Genomic DNA, 15,678 nt, shown 5'->3' with positions numbered 1-15,678 from the left:
CCGATTTGAAAACACGCACAAAACGCACCAGTGCAGATTCTTCTGGAGCTGGTTCTGTGAGGATTCAGCTGGGTTTGCCTTAGAGTGGAGGCAGCAGTATGTACATCCCACAGATAGTACAGCCCATTGCCTCCTCAGCAGGGACTCAGGGTTAGCAACTTGGTTTTCCCAAGGTGGGTTATAGGGTGTGCTGGAGAGAGAAGTAAACGCCATTATGTGGCAAGTCCTTAATAAAGTTACTGATGTTACCCTGGCAAGAATGCACTACAGTTTCTTCTTTTCCTGCACTGAGGTTTATAAAGCCTGTGGCAGTTTCTGATGCTCACCAGCTCTCTCATCACGCTACTCACTCTGCTCACGCTACTGCAAAGACAGTTTGAACTTGGCAGGGCAGAGGCAGGTTTGCAAAACCCACACACCCCTTCCCCTCAGGATATAAAGCATGGTCTGGAGAGCTGCATCTCAGCCTTTGCGCAGTCTGTAGCCCTTTCTTTTGAGAAGACAAAGGTGAAAATGTAAAGCTGTGCTAAACAATCTCGGTAGCTCAAAAAATGCTGAGCTCCCTTCACAACTGAAAAGAAAGCTGAAACCCCTGAGGTCCCTGCAGCACCAGCTGGCTGCAGGGTGATGACGCTATCTCAACAAGTGTCAGATGCTTTGGGGCTGAATCACAGTCTCGCTGAGCTGGTCGGACATCCTCAGAGCTGCGGGCTGCCACAGGATGGCCACGGAGGGTAGGAAACTGCTCCAAACAAAATGAAAACGGGTTTTAAAAATCTTTCAGAAACTTGCCAATGAAGTTTCTTTGGCTCTGCCTCTGGGTATTACTCCCAAATTCAGCCTCTTGCCTTCAGATAAAGCACTACGGCCTGGAATGAAAGTCAGATGTGTGGGAGTGCATGTATCTGTGCCTGGGCTGGAAAACATACGTCCTGTAATGAATAGAAAAAGCTTTGGGCCTTGCTCCAGAAAACCATTTCCCTTGCTTTTACAACTGTCCCCTGTTGCCTGGGCCTGTCTGGATGTTTAACCGAGCCCCGAGGACAAGAAGGCTGAGGAGATTTCTTCGCCCTCTTCGCTCTGCCCCCAGGTGCAGGAGCAGCCAGCCTCGGGCACGCCGCGTCCAGCCCACATCTCTGCTCCTCAAGAGGCGGGCAAGAAGCGATGGTCACCCCCGGCTGGGGGGTGACCCCAACACAGCGACCAGACACACAGCTTCTGCCTTCACCTGATGCAAGTGCCTCAGCAGAGAAGGAGGAGGAGCAGCCAAGACACCTTCGGGAGCAAAAGGAGGGAGAGAGGAAGAGGAAATCCTGAGTGACTGTTGCTGGCGTGTTCCTACCATTTTACCAAGAGGTTATGTTACTGGGTGGATTGATTGCTACTTTTTTAAAGTCCGTACCCTGGAATTTTGTAATCATAGAATGGTTTGGGTTGGAAAGCACCTTAAGATTATCTAGTTCCAACCCCCCTGCCATGGGCAGGGACGCTTCACCTTAGAACATGTCACCCAAGGCTAGAAAGAAGAAGCTGGAAAAACGTGAATTCTTTTTCACATCGGGGGTTTAAAGTCAGCCTCTCCCTGGAGGGCGGCGGCTGACTTCTGGCTAAAGACGGCAGGGCGGCTTTAACCCACGGGAGGTGCCGGTGACAACAACCGCAATGACCGAGGCCCAAGGGCAAGGCCGGAGAGCCGGGGAAGTACTTGTCGAAACAGAGAGCGAGAGAACAACGGAGCCGAAGCCGGACGCGGCTGCGAGAACGCTGAGGAGGGGCTGCGGCCCCTGGCTGCTCCCCGGGGCGGGCCGAGGCCTGGCGTGCCAGAGGGGGGCCGGCTCCCCCGCCACACCGGGGCGCTGGGGGAGCTGTCCCCTCCGCCCGCCGGCAGGGCCCGGGGACGCTGCTCCGCCCCGCGAGCACCCGCCCCGGCCGGTAGCGGCCCCGCCGCCCCGCCCGGCACACCTAGGCCCCGCCCCTGGCGACCTGCCGGTGCGGCGCGGCACAGCGCGGGCCGGGCCCGGGATCGGCGGTAAGGCGGCTTCCTCACGGGCAGCGGCGCGGCCCAACGGCCGGTGCGCTCAGGCCCCCCGGGTGCCCCGGCGGCGGCTCAGCTTCCCCCTCACCCCCCGCGGCGGAGCGGCCCTCCGGACCCGGGCGCTGTGGGGCCAGAGGCCCGCCGTGCCGCTGCGCGGGCGCAGGTGCCAGCGCCCAGCCGGGGCGGTGGGAAGCCCGGGTGGAGGAGCCTCTTCCCCCGGGTGCAGCTCCGGCGGCTCCGCTTCGGCCGGGTCGGGCTCTCGGCTCCCGTGCCCTGGCTGTTCGCTCCGAGCCCGGACCCCTTCAAAGCCGTGCGCGTCGCGGCAGGGTGGGCTTGGGTCCAGGCGGACCCCGGTGTGTGCCCGGCCGGCCCTGAGCTACCTTCGAAGTGAACTTTGGGAAGAAAAAACCCAGATTTATTCGGGTTGTTAAGCACGGAAAACACCCAGTAGCAGCCGGTCTTTCCGAAGGAGTTTTAGTGAAACTCCAAACCTTACCCCAAAACAGCTTCTCAGTCCGTAAAGTGCTTGGGGAGATGTGATTAATCCGTATGATAAATGCAGTATTGCCTGTATAATTTACAAACGTCAAACTGAACTTGTTAAATTTGTCTTAATTGCTTAAATAGTTGCAGCACTATGTTTTTCACAGGATTAAACGGCCAGAGCCCATGTCGCTGCAAGTCACGTTCTCCGCTTCAGTAATCGTTTGGACAGGGAAAGCCCTGGCAGGCAAAAAGAGCACTGCTTGAGTATGCATGGTGCGGATGAAATAGTTATAGTAAAAGGTAATAGTTACAGAAAATATTTAATAAGTGTCAGATATTGTCTATAATTATTCTAGTTTGTTTCCTGCATACTCAATCAGTACTCAGTTAATATCCAACAACTTCTGTTAAGTGTTTGCTGAATACTGTTCACTAATTCCATGGCTTGCTTGTGGTGTGGGCAGATAGCTCAGTGTGAATTTTAAATAATTTTGCCTAAAGCAATTTTCAGTTGTGTAATACTGGAATTTGTTAATTTTAACCTGAGCGTTCTTTCTCCTTCCTTATCAGCTATCTTTCTTTATTCCAACACAGCCTTTATCACAGAAGTATTTATTTATAATTCTTTCTTTTCAGGCTAATAACCTACACAGAAAGTGAGACTGAATAACACGCATGTATGCTGGTTACCGGAGGAAAGCCTGAAGGACATCCTGTTTTGATTTAGCAGTGTTATTATTCTTTGGGGTGAAATGGGGAATTTGATTCTGTTTTGGAAACACTCATGTTTCTATTGCAACTGAACTTCAGTAGCTTTTTTTGCAGTACAGATTTCAACAAATTAATTTTCCTTAAAGGTGCAGAACCTGTCACTAGGTCAAAGTCTTACTGATACAGACACATTGCACCGAATGTCTCTAAAAAACCTGGCAGTTGAAGTAGGTGGTACGTCTTTTGATGAAAGTGACTATAACCTGAATGGAAGGACAATTAACAAAGAAAGTACTAATCTTGAAGTCATGCAGCAAAGCCTCCCTGTAGGGAACAGCAAAGGGAGAAGTTCTGAGGGGTTTTCTGAGAGCAGTTATAGTACCTCAGAACCCAGCGGTTCCTGGGGTGATTTTGAAGGCTTCGAGGAGTCCGTGGGTGAGTCAGAGAGATTCAGTCATAATCTTGAAATTTTGGTGAAGTCAACAAAAACTTCTGGAGTTGATAGAGACTTAAGCAGCGGACACTGTAGCGCTAATACTGATCACGTTTGTTCTGAGCCATCTCTACACAGTGTGATACAGGAGGCTTCAAGCTCTCCAAATGAGGTATGTTTTAATAGCAAACCAAAGACCAGAAATGTTTGTGTTACTGCTTTCTGCATCTCAAGATTTATATCTGAATGTCTCCTCTATAAAGAATATGTTGTACAGGGAGCGAAACTGTCAAGCTACTTTGCAGCTAACTCAAGTGGAAGAAAAGCAACTTCTTTACAGTGTTTGACAAATACCTAAGTTATCCTGCTGGAGAGCTTTAAAGAATGTAATGCACTACTTTGCTTCTAGGCACTAAGAATAAGTAAGCATGTAGAAATGATGAACCTTGCCCTGAAGCTCACACAATTTAAAAGCTAGATAAGAATGAGCATAGGAAACAAAAAATAGGTAACAAAAAAAGGGGGTCAAAAAGTGTATGACTTGCCTGCAAGCTGATCGAAGTAAAGCAACATAACACTGAGTTAGAAACTGGCAAAAACAATAACTTTTGTTACTTAATATACTGCCTGAATAATCCGGCAGTCTTTCTGGAATTTTAGAGTGATTGTGGGTGGAAGTTAATGACAAAAAAGTGAATAGAAATAATTTAGTATAATTCTCCTTTTTTTTTTTTTTTTTTTTAGCATAGGATGTTACATTCTCTCATACAATGCTAGAACTAATAATCTGTCCTTATCATCACAAAAAAAACGTTCAGGTAAAGGGTTATACCTTGTTGCAATTGATGTGTTTCCATGTTTGCCAAACAGGCATCACAAAAGTGAAACAAAGTAACAAATGGAAAATACAAACATATAAAACAAAAGACCCTCCTTCTACTTTTATCCCGAAATAAAATATTTGAAAAAGAGCAATCACTTAAGACTTCCACAAAGTTCATGAGGAGCAATAGCAGCTTACTACTTGTATTCTGCCAGATGAGTTTTAGCGTGCGTAGGGAACTGAGGGTTTTCTGGAGATGGGCTGTCTTGCTCTTGTCTGGGAACTTTACCTGTGGCAGAGGTGTTAATAGGGAAAGCACAGAGACACACATGGGATAAGCTGTCCAGCACTGGTAGAGTGGAGATCACAAGGCACCTGGTTATGGGATTGCACAAACAGAGAATTTAAATTATTTGTAATGCTGAAAACTGGGGACAAGAAGTCTTATGTTGAAAAGAGGGAGTATGTAATGACTAGAGCTGAAATAGAATTGCTTTCTGTCCAGAAGCCTTTGATTTATTTTTGCATTTATTAAAGGCAAAAGGAAATGTCCAGTATGTGCTAAGTAAGTTAATGGTGCCTAGAGTTTCAAGTCGGCTTTTCTTGTCTCAGGCTGGAAAAATAGCTGCAGAGCTGTTGGAGATTTCTTTGGGTGTAGGATATAAGTATAGCTTGTCCTTCATCCCTGTGTTTTCTGTATTGTTTATTTGAGGTCATTAACTCTTTGGGTTAGGGCTCTGTCTTGTGTATGGTCAATAAAAAAAAGTCCAGGTAGGCTGGAAGAGACCTCTAGAGGTCTGACCTTCAGCACATAATGTTTCAGCTAATGACATGTCAGTCTGGAGCAGAATCATGTGTTTTAAGGTGAAAACAATCACTGATTTCCTGGCAGTAGCTGCTTATTTTGCCTACATGGTCAAATAACTTTAAGGATTTTTCATGTGTTCTTTAAATACCGGCCTTTGTGAGAGTGCACTTCCTTAAGCTGGAGTGTTCTAATATAATAGGATATAGAGGATTTAGTCAAAAAGCACCAACGTGAAATTTGTGCATTCCTATTTTTATAATTAAAATTACAAGGTAGATGGAAATATACCCAAATTTTGTTTTAGAAGCACCTGCTGAAGTAGCAAGTAATAAAGGTAATAAAAAAACTTGCATATTTTATCTGGCTTGGCTAAACTGTAAGCCAGTGACTTGTATGCATGTCAGAGTAGCATTACAGGTTCTAAGACGACATTACAAATGAGGCAGACCTGTGCTTCACTCAATTCACACTTCCGTGGCTGTAATTTCCCCCCCTCCCCCAGCCAAGAGCAGCTACCTGATTTTTCCTTAGCTCCCATCCCATTCAGGTTTTGCTACCTACTTGGAAGCTGGTTTTTTCTCCTTGACCATGACTCTCCATGTATGCTTTAGGAAGTGTGCTTCACAAAATTGTGCTTGTCAAGACAACTTTCTCTTCCATATAGTACCTGTGTTGCAAGTTAAATCTACTGAAATAATTCATAAATCAGTTTAAAGTATTATGACACTTTGGGCAAGATTCAAAGGATTTTACCCAGGAGTCTTTGAATGTCCCAGCAGTTGCCCTTCAGGGTAGGCAGTTTAGCCAGGCCTTACTTGAGGAGACAGCAGTGTGGGGCACCGTATTTATTTCTAGAAGCATGCTCAGAGGTATAGAAGCCTTCTACCAGCTCTACTGATTTTGCCCCCTTATCATTAAATTAAATCAGTACCCTCTCAGTATTTACTGCACTTGTTTGAGTTCAGTATAATGAACCTGTGGAAATACCTCCACTTATTTCAGCAGTTTGAGTTACAATTAACTGAAACTGCCAAAATATGGAGCATCCATACTTACGTTTTTCAGTTTAAATTGTTGATTGCTAGGCAAAGAAAACAAACTGACTGGTTTTATTCTCTAGTTTTCACACAACATTGCTGCTCTTAGATTCCAGTCCTTCTGCAGGATGTTGAAGCCAATTAATTACTTCAATTCAGAAAATTGCACTAATTCCTTCTTTGAAAGAATAAAAGGACAAACATGCCATTATGGACCAGATGGCACGATAACATTCCTTTAGGATAGGATGTAAATTATGCACATTTCTCCTAGTATATGTATTTCCTGCTCTTCAGATAACCCTGTTACTTACCGTAGCCCTGTTTGGGTCACTCATGTGGCTATGTTCAGTCCTCCAAACCTACTCCTCGTGACTGCTAGAGGAGGAAAAAGTATGTAAATCTGGCTCTAATTTTTAGCATAGGCTGGAAAAAGTTTGGTGCAAATGCAAGTATACAGAGATATACTCACCCCAGCTTTTATGCAGACTTACACATTGGTGACTATAGCATTTAGTAATATGTCACACTTGGCTGAATTAGGTGTGTTTGAATACTAAGTTAGCAAAACAAACTTTTGAATTGATGTATGCATTGGTTTTGACCTGGACTGAATTAGCTGAGCAGAAGAAGGAGTCTTGAGTGCCAATAGGCAAACTGGTGTGTAACTTAGGAGCTGGGTAGCTGAAGACTAATGTTCATTAGAAACTCTTGGACTCTTGCTTCTCCTCCTCTAATTCTAGGTAAATACTCAAAACACTGAACTATGGGCTAATTCCCCCTGTGCCGTTAATAGTAATGCAAAATTTAAAAACAATAATACAATCTCTAGAAACACTCTAGCCATTGGACTAAGTCCTGCATGAACTGTGTGGATGGCCTGTGTAACATACGTACTAAAACTCTGTTTTTTCTAGGCAAGCCAGAGCTGTGAGGATGTATTTAAGTTGAGCTTTCCAGAAGTCTTTGTATCACAGTCCAGAGAGAGCGTAAGAAGCTTAGATCAAGTACTTGATACAAATAATGAAGATGTTGGGATTCCTGAACTTACGGAGAATCAACTTTGGTAATGATCAACAGTTAAAAAAAGTAATAATTACAAAGTTCCTCAGCTTTTATTTCATAATTCAAAAATCAGCAGGACTTGCAGGTGAACTTAAAAATCTTTTTAATCACTATGCTCTTCAGCGTAAAGATCTTGCCAGTTTTGTATTGTGTTTTTAAAGGAAAAGGATTGTGTTTTAGCGATTGAAAAACAGGGAAGGGAATATATCAGAAATTAAAAATTCCTGTTTAGGGTTTTTCCTGTTGGTGATGTGCCTTCTTATGACTAAGCCTCTGGAATGCCAGAAGACCCAACAGGCAACCTGTTCTTCCTGTTTGCTTGTCCTTTCTTTACCACACATCTGACTGACTTCTCCATCATCTGAGGCAGGAGCATTGCTGCTGCTTCTGCTGAAAACCCACTCTCTTGTTTTTTCTACCTTGCCCAATTTTCCCTGGTGGTAGCTTCTCATGTTTAACCAGATGTGCTTCAGAATCTGTGGTGCGTCTGGCTTCTTTCCTTGGGTTATGTTAATAGCAATTAGTATCATTAGCTTTCTCTTAAGGCTGCTGGAACACTTTTAGATTTGTTATATCTCTTTGGAGGATCAGTAGCTTCTGAGCAGTATTGTAGCTACTGAACACTTTATTTATTTAGTTATTTTTGTATGTAGGTTTTGTATCTAGAAAGCTGGGTCAAACCATACTTTGGAAATGTCATAAGTATCACAAGAAATGTAGTTACAACATTTAATGTAGGCATTCTTTCAGCAAGTTCCTTATATATGTGTTATTTTTTAATTAGCCTCAAACTTGTGGAGAAATATATATATATAAAAAAGGTCTCTGGGGAGACCTTAGAGCAGCCTTCCAGTACCTAAAGCAGGGCTACAAGAAAGCTGGACTTCTTTCAAGGGCATGTTGGGACAGGACAAGGGATAACGGCTTTAAGCTGAAAGAGGGGAGATTTAGATTAGACATTAGGAAGAAATTCTTTACTGTGAGGGTGCTGAGGCGCTGGCTCATGTTGCCCAGAGAAGCTGTGGCTGCCCCATCCCTGGAAGTGTTCAAGGCCAGGTTGGATGGGGCTTTGAGCAACCTGATCTAGTGGAAGGTGTCCCTGCCCATGGCAGGGGGGCTGGAACTAGATGAGCTTTAAGGTCCCTTCCAACCCAAACCGGTCTATGATCCTATGAAAAAGGACTGCAATATTATAGCGGAGTACCAGCTACAGATAAAGAAGCCCTGATCTACTGTGGTGAATAATGAAGACCAGTGATAATTGCATCCTGTCCTAAGCAAAAAACAACTGGATTTATATAGGATGAATGCAATGTAAGAATGCAAAGTACTGTTTCAGTAGCATGTGCTTTTGGCTTGTTTTGTAGTACCTACATGGCTAGAGCAGATACAGGTCACCCACCAGACCAGTGGGCTGCTGCAGAGGGGAAGGTTGGCTGATAGGAAAGAGAAAGGTTTGAGAGACAGAAAATGCAAAATGCAGAAATAATAGGACTGAACCCTACCCACATGTCACAGAAGCAATTGAATAATGCAAGTTGTTGACATATAACAATCTCTTAAATATGCTTCTAATGCACATCTTATCTGAGAAGCCCAAATGTACAGTTATGTTGACCTACTATTTCCGTTAATTGTCACAAAAGCTTACTAGTGCATTGGGTAGATAATGTGAATGGATGTAGAATGAGTTTTAAGAGAAGTTGCTTTTTAGATCAAGGTAGGCTAGTACATGGCTGTATGTAGTGAAAATAATGAATTTATATATGTTCACTGGAAACTTTGTACAAGTTACAACCTCAAATGGTGTTTTCTTTCCTAGCACTGATTCTGGAAACATATGGAGAACACTTAGAGACTTTTATAATGCTCCCAGTTTAAGACATCCCTGGAGTAAATCTCATTGCCAAGAAAACCTCTTGAGTGTTCTTGGAATAGATGCAAATCAAAAGGTAATTGAACGATGGTTTGCTAGGATGCCAGCATAAACACCTTGTTATGAATCTCATTTTCTGTAAGCTATACATGGGGATAGATGCACGAGGAACTAGATTGGGTTGCAAGGTTTTTTAGAGAGCCTTTTAAAATGATAGTTGAGTGTATGCTCAGCATTATGTGTAAGGAACTATGAAGTTGTGCAGGATCAAATTTTGGTCATCTTTACATTGAAGTCTCCACTATGTAGTGCCCTGTTGCTGGGTGGTACATTCAGCTTTAGTATAGATGTAGAATCAGCTTTCAGATATGTGCACGATAAGATGTTTTCTTTTTTTGCCCAGAGGATGAGAAAATTGTTAGCCTCTAATATCTTTCCATTAAGTGAAAATCACATTTGAATCAGAGAGGCTGTTAAAGTAATTACTGGATGTTTTTACTTTATACGAACTGAAAGTGTGTTCCACTTCCCTTTTCCTCAGATTATTCTATCTGGTTTTGCAAGGCTTGAGGGAAGAGTCTGTTTTAAATTGAATCAAGACCAAACCACCAGTACTGAAAATATCTCAAAAAGAAATGTCTCTGTTTACTTGTTTTGAGAAAACAAAGGTATCAGAGATGGCTTAGTATTCAACCTGGTTATTTAGTTGGGATGAATTAGTCACATGTGGAAGTAATTGTCTCAATAATTTGATTGCTGAAGTATGGGGCGGGAATACTGTGTTAAATTTTGGTTTTATGGACATATTTGACCTTTCATGCAAGTTATATGCAAACAGAATGACAGTGCTGAAGATGTAGAACCTATTCTGCACTTAAGTCACTTTTTTTTAGAACTGTCACTTAACAGGAGAGAATGGGAGACGTTTCTCCAACGTAGTTAAACTCCCCTTCTGTTCCTTTCCCACAGATACACTGGCATTAAATTAATGCCCAGGCAGCTTAAACTGAGGTTGTTACTTCTTTTCTGGTACTGGAAAATTGTATTGCTTTTAACAATACTGATGAAGATACATTTCTCAGCTATTTTCTGGAGTACTTTAAGGCTAATTTTATTTGGAAATGGCTTTTTTATTAATTTAAGTCAATTAAATTCATGTGTGTAGAACTTATTTTGGCATAAAATTGTTTTAATGCAAGGACAGCACATAATAAATCAAGATACAGCTTCAGGAGGTAAAATGTAGTCGTTGTTACTTTGAGGGAAACTTCTCTTTAGGTTATGTGCTTTGAGATTAGATAGAAATTTCATAAAGAAAATGTAAATTATGTTTTATTAGGACTTTTTGGAGAAACAGGGTGACATTTTTGAGGAATCAAATGTTAAAGATATTGAGGACTTCAGATTTGATGGATTCAGTATTAATGACTGCAAAGCACTGATCCAGACCAAGGTAAGAATTGCTCTGAAAGTAAGTGCTTCAAAGAACCACAGAGTGTATTTCACATGTTCCTCTCTGCTGTTCTAGCCAGCTGTTCTAGCATGTGCCCTAATGTAATTGTTTGGTCCTGATATAATTGTTTGGATGTGGAGCTGCTTTTTGCTCCTTGAAACCTGTCTGACAGCTTCAGAAGAGGTATAATACAATGTACCAAATGCAGAGCAACATAATATGGGGGATGCTGAAATACAAGGTTATTCGTTACGTGAGCTGGACTTCCGGCCAAATTACTTGTTGGTTGAGAGAGAGCAGCAATATATAAAAAATAGTCAGGATGCTCTGATGACAAAGGAAGATCAGCGTGTATGTGGAAGTATCAACATGTTGGTCACTGAGAATGGGGATTGTAACCTGCTCCTAAAATACATGGTAAGGGAGAAATCACTTATTTCAATCACTTACTTCAAACTTGCAATTCAGATACTTGGAATGATTCAGATTTAGTTGTTTCACTCGGAGAAAACAGGAGTTACTCTACGAGGAATGTAGAATTGATGTTGTAACTGTAAGGATTTGAGAACATTACTGTTTTGAAGCTGTGTCACAAAATTGAGAGAGAAATGAAATACTTTGTTGTTAGTGTGTTTATGTTGTTGGTCAAACAGGATGTAATAAGCTTCATTTCTTTCTTGCTAAAGCAATGCAAGTTGGAAGGAATATTGTCATTCCCTGTTGTGGTAAAAAAAAAATAGAATCATAGAATCATAGAATCATAGAATCGTAAGGGTTGGAAAGGACCTTAAGATCATCTAGTTCCAACCCCCCTGCCATGGGCAGGGACACCTTGCCCTAAACCACGTGGCTCAAGGCTCTGTCCAACCTGGCCTTGAACACCGCCAGGGATGGAGCATCCACAACCTCCCTGGGCAACCCATTCCAGTGCTTCACCACCCTCACTGTAAAGAACTTCTTCCTTATATCTAATCTAAACTTCCTCTGTTTAAGTTTGAACCCATTACCCCTTGTCCTACCACTACAGTCCCTAAGGAAGAGTCCCTCCCCAGCATCCTTGTAGACCCCCTTCAGATACTGGAAGGCTGCTATGAGGTCACCACGCAGCCTTCTCTTCTCCAGGCTGAACAGCCCCAACTCTCTCAGCCTGTCTTCATACGGGAGGTGCTCCAGCCCTCTTATCATCCTCGTGGCCCTCCTCTGGACTCGCTCCAACAGCTCCATGTCCTTTTTATGTTGAGGACACCAGAACTGTACGCAGTACTCCAAGTGGGGTCTCACAAGAGCAGAGTAGAAGGGCAGGATCACCTCCTTCGACCTGCTGGTCACGCTTCTTTTGATGCAGCCCAGGATACGGTTGGCTTTCTGGGCTGCAAGCGCACACTGCCGGCTCATGTTGAGCTTCTCGTCAACCAACACCCCCAAGTCCTTTTCTGCAGGGCTGCTCTCAATCTCTTCTCTGCCCAGCCTGTAGCAGTGCCTGAGGTTGCCCCGACCCAGGTGTAGGACCTTGCACTTGGCTTGGTTAAACTTCGTAAGGTTGGCATCGGCCCACCTCACAAGCGTGTCAAGGTCCCTCTGGATGGCATCCCTTCCCTCCAGCGTATCAACCGAACCACACAGCTTGGTGTCGTCGGCAAACTTGCTGAGGGCGCGCTCAATCCCACTGTCCATGTCGCCGACAAAGATGTTGAACAGGACAGGTCCCAACACCGATCCCTGAGGGACACCACTCGTTACAGGTTTCCAACTGGACATCGAGCCATTTACCACAACTCTTTGCGTGCGGCCATCGAGCCAGTTTTTTATCCACCGAGTGGTCCATCTATCAAATTGATGTCTCTCCAATTTAGAGACAAGGATGTCATGCGGGACAGTGTCGAACGCTTTGCACAAGTCCAGGTAGATGACATCAACTGCTCTGCCGCTGTCCATCAGTTCCGTGGCTCCATCATAGAAGGCCACCAAATTGTTCAGGCAGGATTTCCCCTTAGTGAAGCCATGTTGGCTGTCACCAACCACCTCGTTGTTTTGCCTGTGCCTTAGCATGTTTTCCAGGAGAAACTGTTCCAAGATTTTGCCAGGCACAGAGGTGAGACTGACTGGTCTGTAGTTCCCCGGGTCTTCCACCTTCCCCTTCTTGAAAATGGGGGTTATATTACCCTTCTTCCAGTCATCGGGAACTTCACCTGACAGCCAGGATTTTTCGAATATGATGGACAGTGGCTTAGCAACTTCATTCGCCAGCTCCTTCAGGACCCGTGGATGGATTTCATCAGGTCCCATGGACTTGGGCACATTCAGGTTCTTAAGATGGTCTCAAACCTGATCCTCTCCTACACTGGGCCTAAGGTCTTCATTCTCACAGTCCCTGCATTTGCTTTCCAAGACTTTCATGGTGTGGTCAGAGCATTTGCTAGTGAAGACTGAGGCAAAGAAGTCATTAAGAACCTCAGCCTTCTCCAAATCCATGGTCGCCAGTTCTCCCGATAGCTTCCGGAGAGGACCCACATTGTCCCTAGTCTGTCTTTTATTTGCTACATATCTATAGAATCCTTTCCTGTTATCTTTTACATCCCTTGCCAGGTTTAATTCTAGCTGGGCCTTAGCTTTCCTAACGTGGTCCCTAGCTTCCCGGACAATGTTCCTCTATTCTTCCCAGGCCGCCTGTCCTCGCTTCCACCTTCTATAAGCTTCTTTTTTCCCTCTAAGTTTCCTCAGCAGCTCCTTGTCCATCCATGGAGGTCTCCTGGCCCTCCTGCTGCACTTTCTTCTAGGTGGGATGCAACACTCTTGAGCGCGTAGCAGGTGATCCAAAATAAAAAAAGATCAGTTGCATTCTGGTTTTAACAGAGTATTTGTGATGAATATTCTGAAGTCAAGGTCCCTTCCTCAGTAGAAAATAAACTTGAGCAACTGTTGTTGCTGTGGAGATGCACAGTTTGAGGCGAACTTTCATTGCTGTTTTATTCTGTTTACTGCATCGAACAATGAAGATGTGTAACCATTCTGGGAACCTTGTACATAAGAGTTGTTAGTCTAGAGAATTCAGAAAGAAAACCAAAAGAGACTCTCTAGCTTATTCCTTCATAACTCAGTTCTGCTTTTGTCTTTATTTTACATGAGGGTGGGATCCCAGCAGCTGACATACTTGAAATGTGTAAAATACAGAGGCAGGGTTTAGGCAAAGGAGAAGTGGTTCAAAGTAGATGAAGGAGAAAAAGAGTCATGCATGATACAAAGTTGAGGTAAATGGACAGTATTTTTCTGGAGAAGCCTCTGAAGAGAAAGAACAAGCCCTGCAGCTTGTGTCTCAAAGCTTCCTGTCTCATCAGGAAGCATATGTTGCCATTTCTACTTCTAAGTTAAATCATACAGTGGAATGATTTCTATTTATCTTCCTAGTTATGTCCCTTTTTAACTGATAATTTTATTTTTATGAAAACTGCATAAAAATTAGATTGAAATATGGAAAGTGATTAATTTACTGTAGGATGGAAACAATTAACTTAGTTTTTCTTTTTCGCTCAGCTGTCTGTATCACCAGATTCCAGACATGGTCATCTTTTTACCTGTGACCTCTTCTTGAAAACCACATCATCAAATGGGAACATGCAGTATATCACAACCCCAAGGAAGAAGCACATTTTTGCTGCATGCAACCTAAAAATGAAATTTTTCCAGTAGTGATGTTTGTTGAACCAAATGCACTTTTTAATTATTTTGTTTTCTTTTTGAACTGAATGCAGTTTACCTTCATTTTGTTACTAGCTTGGTACTGTAGACTACACGTGTTCTTTAGGAAAGTGACATATTACTGTATATGAGGTTCCTAAAGCCATGTTACTAGAAGATATTTAGCTGTGAAGTCAAAGGTGTAATTTTGCCCTACTAAGTTTTGCTGCAGTCATGTCTCTTGCAGTAAATCCCACTGCAGTCATGCTTTAAGGGTACTGCAGTGGACCTGAACTACTGACCTTTCGGGCCTTAATGCCTCTGATCAAAAACCTCCTTTCCCTGCCAAAATCTAAACGCAGCTCAGGTGCGTTGTCAGGTGTGCCTTGTCACCATCACTCCTTCTATTTGGTCCCATTTGGATCAGCTGAGATCTGTTACTTCACCACTGCTGAATGTAACAAGAGGAGCTGTCTACATATGGTGGCTTTCATTGAGCCTTAGTCGAACAAAACTGTTTTAACTTCTGATAAAGCCTGCTGTGGTGATTTGGGTAGAGTCAGTGAAACGTTTTGCTCTGGCATAGGTTTCTAACTGAAATAAATCGCCTCTCTGAAGCTGACATTAACAGTACTTCTTGGATTCATTCAGCTACCAAACACCTCCACCCCGCACAGCCACACTTGTTAAAGCCTAGCAGGGGTGTAGCTCAGGACTTGCACCGCACAAGGCTGCAAATTGCTGCCCTTTTAAAATTTTATAGTAACTATCAACTGTGTCGCCCATCTTTCTGCGTGCTTGAGTGCCAGAGGGGATGCACGTCACTGTCATCCATGTAATCCATGGTACTTCCTTGCCAACTGCAGCATCTTTATTTATTCACTGGTAATAACTTTTACGCAGGTTACTAACCTATTTACTCCTTTGGCCATTCTGAATGTGAGAATTTTGTATGGCTTTTAAAGAGTTCCTGAGCACTGCAAATGATATTTTATGTGTTAAAAGCAGGGAATAAACCTGAATATTCCAAAACTAAGTCAGTTAATTATTTAATGATGTGCCTATTCTGTTCTTAGAATTAAAAATACTATAAAGCACTGGCAGACTCCAGCCCTTAGTCTAGTAAACTGTTCAGCAGTGAAACTACAGTTGCTATAATAACTTATAACTTTAGTAATATTTGTGACGGCTCAGCGCTATTCGCATGGAATGGATGGTGAATTGGTTACTCAGCAAATGGTAACAAGCCATCTGGGAAAGCACTATTTGAAAGTGG

The 15,678-nt window shown here is 43.3% G+C and overlaps 1 protein-coding gene across 1 annotated transcript; it reads left to right on the top strand.

Moving 5' to 3' along the window:
- Nucleotides 1-1,799: 1,799 nt before the first annotated feature.
- CLBA1 (clathrin binding box of aftiphilin containing 1) lies at nt 1,800-15,434 on the top strand. Its single transcript, XM_030484617.1, has 6 exons — nt 1,800-2,029; nt 3,158-3,837; nt 7,251-7,399; nt 9,221-9,350; nt 10,614-10,727; nt 14,259-15,434. The coding sequence occupies exons 2-6, from the start codon at nt 3,433-3,435 to the stop codon at nt 14,412-14,414; spliced, it is 954 nt and encodes a 317-aa protein (XP_030340477.1). The 5' UTR covers nt 1,800-2,029; nt 3,158-3,432; the 3' UTR covers nt 14,415-15,434.
- Nucleotides 15,435-15,678: the final 244 nt, after the last annotated feature.

The sequence above is a fragment of the Strigops habroptila genome, chromosome 4, assembly GCF_004027225.2.
Source record: "Strigops habroptila isolate Jane chromosome 4, bStrHab1.2.pri, whole genome shotgun sequence".
Taxonomy (NCBI): Eukaryota; Metazoa; Chordata; class Aves; order Psittaciformes; family Psittacidae; genus Strigops; species Strigops habroptila.
Note: the sequence above shows the minus strand (reverse complement) of the source record. Positions and strands in the feature narration are given on the sequence as shown.